General features: G+C 44.0%; 1 protein-coding gene across 1 annotated transcript; it reads left to right on the top strand.

The window, feature by feature from the left end:
- Positions 1 to 2982: 2982 nt before the first annotated feature.
- LOC124280777 (extensin-like) lies at positions 2983 to 3500 on the top strand (the record flags this gene model as incomplete). The annotated part of the gene is made up of 1 exon (XM_046716748.1): positions 2983 to 3500. A coding segment is annotated over one exon (518 nt), but the record flags the coding sequence as incomplete, so codon positions are not given.
- Between the last annotated feature and the right edge of the window lie 1383 nt (positions 3501 to 4883).

The following is a 4883-nucleotide window of genomic DNA, read 5'->3' as shown; positions in this document are numbered from 1 at the left end:
TGTTCAGGGAAAATCTGGTTCAGAAATAAAATATTTGATTCAGAAAGTGCCCAGTTTTAACAGGCAAACAACATGTTTTCCTAAATAGTGACTATAACCCATCTGCCTAAAAGGAAGATGCCCTTTCAAATTTTATGTACAATCTATAATAACCTACTACAGGTAGCAGTAGTATACAAGATGGGTTCCTTGCCACAATCCTCTCATTGTGCCCTTTCAGTCGAATTTTAGGGGTGCTGGGAGCCGAATTCAACCGAAAAGGGCACGATGAGTGAACCCCATCGTGTATACTACTCTAGCTGACACACTACACACAGAAACAGGTATCATACCACTGTTAACATCACCATCATTCATATCAGGATTCATATCAGCTATAAATACACAGTAACAATCGTTCCAGGCATTCTTGGCGACCGCTCTCTGACCTTTACAATCCCTGTAGAAACTGTAACTGACAACAAATGTGTTATAAAGTTCATTTGTTATATGTTTGATACACATACATTTTACAGAAAATGTGAACTGGATTAGTAAACAAGTAATAACTTAAGGTAATACTCTTCAAGATTACACACGATAACACTAAATATGTATACAAGGTCAAGGTTTGTTTTATGATTACAAAACTGGCAACAAGTTTCACAAGTTGTAAGGAAACAGTGTAATGACAGAAGCATATCATTTAACACTAAAACATTGTAAATGTTGCGGATTTACTGATTGGTGAATCTCACTGATGTATCAATACATTCATAGACAGATTTCCAAACTTGTAATTTTGTTGCATTGGAATTTCCAGGCAAGGAGACAAAGTCATCAATATCGGCCGCAATGGCAAAATACTCTTCATGAATATGTCTATGAGTTATGATTATGTTAAATGTTTTGGTGTGATATAGAAACGTTTTAAAAGTTCTGCTCAAGAAAGGAGCACTACCACCTGTTTCAGTCTAAGTCAAACTTGATGGCATGGAAATACAAAGATATTTTATTCAGAAATCCAAAAGAGCTACCAAAAGGCACCAGTACACCACCAGACCAATCTATGTGCCAAGTTTGGTGGAGAAATAGTGAACTTGTTTCAGAGTTCTGCTCCAGAAAGAGCACTACCACCACTTTCAGTCAAGTCAAACTTGTTTGCTATGGAAACGCTAAAAATATTTAATTCAGAATACCAAAACTACCAAAAGGCACCAAGACACGGATGTGTCACCTAAACACTAGAAGTGCCGGTTACTTCCTATAAAGAAGTAATTTCAACAGGAAAAGAAGCCATGAGAATCTTCGTTCTGGTTGCCAGAGGAGCAAATAGGATTATGAAAGATAAATCTTTGAAATCAGTGGGCATTAAGATCACTACAGCCAAGTCTTAGACGGGAGTGAATCTAAATCCTAAGATAAGATTGAAAAAAAAAGAAAACACTTTTTACATCAGTTTTTAAAACTGTCCATAGTATCAGCTTCAGTAGGAAGTTCAAAAGCTTTTCCTTGTCTGGTAGAAAGAATTCAGAGATATTTGTTGTTTTGAACTTGATAGTTTTCAATTTCTTACTATTTCTGAGGTTGTGACTGCTAGCTTCTGACTAAAAGTGGAACAATATCACAAAGATAGACAGGTACAAGACTATTGATAATTTTTGTTAAAGTCTTAAATTTGTGGATATGTCTTCCTTCACTTAGTGGCCTTAAGTTTATTTTTTTATACATGTTGATGTGAACAGCCCCACATATGGTTCCTAGGTCATCTTCATTAAGATTGTCGAGTCTTTGTAACTGTTTTAAGCAGAAGTTGTCCCAAATCATATACTATTCTCCTAGAGACTGACATTAATATTGTTTATAGTCTGTTTTTTTATATTACTTTTCTGTATTTCATCATGCTCCTTTTAGGAGGCTTGTTCAATTATTTAATTGACTCCTGACTCAGTTTAGTTTTAAGCCGCTTTTAGCAATATTCCAGCAACATCACGGCGGGGGACACCAGAAATGGGCTTCACACATTGTACCCATGTGGGGATTCGAACCCGGGTTTTTATTAATAGGAACTTAACTGAACTTTGAAACATGATCATTTGTTTGTCACGATTTCATACAGCATTGTCGTAGATTCAACCTGATTCAACCAAAATAAAAAATGTATCCACCCCAAAATAACGTTTTCCTAAGGGCAATCTTTTTTCATTCATCTTTGGATCTTTGAACTCGGGTTAAAGTGATACATTGGTTTAAAAACCTGTGCAAGCAGCTTCCTTTTATGTTTAGAAGTTGTCAGGCTTTAATTAACTTACTTCTATGTCACTCTGTTCCTGACAGGTCTACTACACATTACCAGTACCGCCAGAGAAGGGGGAAGGGAGGGGGAGCTCAACCGAGTCTGTGTATGGTCACGTAAACACTCTAATCCCTTCATGACTCAGATGGCAGCGTCTGGCATGTCAGCATGCATTACTTATGTGATTCAGGAAGTGATTTGACTGTGAGCTGGGCATGACCGGAGCTTTTACAGATGTTGGTATAACCACTTTCCCTCACCCCATTCCTATGTCTCCCCAGGCTTACGGCTTCTGAAACCCTTCCCACCTGTTTTTGTCCCACCCCCATGTGTTGTGTAGATCTCCCTTCTCCATCCGGATAGCTTGAATTCATCCTCAAACCCTTCATCTGGTGCAACTCTCCCTCTTCTTGTCCTCAACCATCATGCAGACTCCGCATCCCAACGCTCCTTGTCCTCAACCATCATCCTGACTCCCCATCCTAACAATCTTTGTCCTCAGCCATTGTGCAGACTCCCCACCCCTACGCTCCTTGTCCTCAGCCATTGTGCCGACTCCCCACCCCTACGCTCCTTGTCCTCAGCCATTGTGCCGACTCCCCACCCAACACTCCTTGTCCTCAGCCATTGTGCCGACTCCCCGCCTCCAACACTCCTTGTCCTCAGCCATTGTGCCAACTCCCCATCCTAACAATCTTTGTCCTCAGCCATTGTGCCAACTCCCCATCCCAACGCTCCTTGTCCTCAGCCATTGTGCAGACTCCCCACCCCAACACTCCTTGTCCTCAGCCATTGTGCAGACACCCCACCCCAACACTCCTTGTCCTCAGCCATTGTGCTGACTCCCCACCCCAACACTCCTTGTCCTCAGCCATTGTGTCGACTCCCCACCCCAACACTCCTTGTCCTCAGCCATTGTGCCGACTCCCCGCTCCAACACTCCTTGTCCTCAGCCATTGTGCCGACTCCCCATCCTAACAATCTTTGTCCTCAGCCATTGTGCAGACTCCCCACCCCAACACTCCTTGTCCTCAGCCATTGTGCAGACACCCCACCCCAACACTCCTTGTCCTCAGCCATTGTGCTGACTCCCCACCCCAACACTCCTTGTCCTCAGCCATTGTGTGTCGACTCCCCACCCCAACACTCCTTGTCCTCAGCCATTGTGCCGAATTTCGCTCCAACACTCCTTGTCCTCAGCCATTGTGCCGACTCCCCATCCTAACACTCTTTGTCCTCAGCCATTGTGCAGACTCCCCACCCCAACACTCCTTGTCCTCAGCCATTGTGCAGACACCCCACCCCAACACTCCTTGTCCTCAGCCATTGTGCTGACTCCCCACCCCAACACTCCTTGTCCTAAGCCATTGTGTCAACTCCCCACCCCAACACTCCTTGTCCTCAGCCATTGTGCCGACTCCCCGCTCCAACACTCCTTGTCCTCAGCCATTGTGCAGACTCCCCACCCCAACACTCCTTGTCCTCAGCCATCATGCTGACTCCCCACCCCGACGCTCCTTGTCCTCAGCCATTGTGCCGACTCCCCACCCACACGCTCCTTGTCCTCAGCCATCGCACTGACTCCCCACTATTAAACTCTCCCATCTGCCCCACCTCCATACCCTCACCAGCCATCCCCTCCTCTACATTTTAACCTGTTCCCCACGCCCATTTTCTCCTGACGTCAATTGGAGGACATAAGTGGCTGCCCCCACATTCCATGGAATTGTGTCATAAACAAGTGTAACTTGGAATCTGGGAGTGGAATATTTCACAGGTACCCAAACCATATCAACAACAACAGGGAGGGAAAACAAAATGATAAGGCTGTCACACAGTTTCTGGCCATGACAGGTCAAATGAGGAAAATCTTGTCAGTTCATTAAGTTCATATCATAAGCGATTATGACGCCTCCGTGGTGTAGTGGTTAGAGCTGCCAACCCAGAGAGCGAAGGTCGCGGGTTCGGGATCCCCACCCACGCCATACCAAAAGAGACGTTAAAATATGGTACTTTGTTGGTCCCTGCCTGGCTTTGGCATTAATGGGTACAACAAGGACTGGTCGGCTCTGAGTCAGTATAATGTGTCTGAGTGGGTATTCATGCTTCACTCGCGTGCATGGTATCTCAGTGGGCTAGCACTATAAAACCAGCTTCAGTCTGGGCTAGTACAAGCAGCCGCACATACACATACACACGCATGCACGTCGTCATATGAGCGAAATATTCTCAAGCACGACGTAAAACCCAATTTCACCTCACCTCACCTCACCTCACCTCATAAACGTTATACCTGAAGGCCAAAGACAATAGTGTTATACCTGAAGGCAAAAGACAATAAAAACAATCCTGAAACAAACTGTAATCATTCATGAGTTTAATTCAAGGTTAAACATATTGCAACATCTGAGTGATGAGGCTCCTGACTCAAAGCCCAGAATAATATGATTTTCTCCTCAATTCAAAACGCTCAGTTCAAGGGCAAAATGCTGCAACATGTGGACGCTGATCAAATGTTCATTTTATCGACAAGCACCTTTGTCAAATGCAAGCAGTATCAAGTGATTACCTATTGAAGACTGTCTGGAATACATTACAAGCATTAACG

The sequence above is a fragment of the Haliotis rubra genome, unplaced genomic scaffold (genome assembly GCF_003918875.1).
Source record: "Haliotis rubra isolate DU_JTF1 unplaced genomic scaffold, ASM391887v1 Scf2732, whole genome shotgun sequence".
Lineage (NCBI taxonomy): Eukaryota > Metazoa > Mollusca > Gastropoda > Lepetellida > Haliotidae > Haliotis > Haliotis rubra.
Note: the sequence above shows the minus strand (reverse complement) of the source record. Positions and strands in the feature narration are given on the sequence as shown.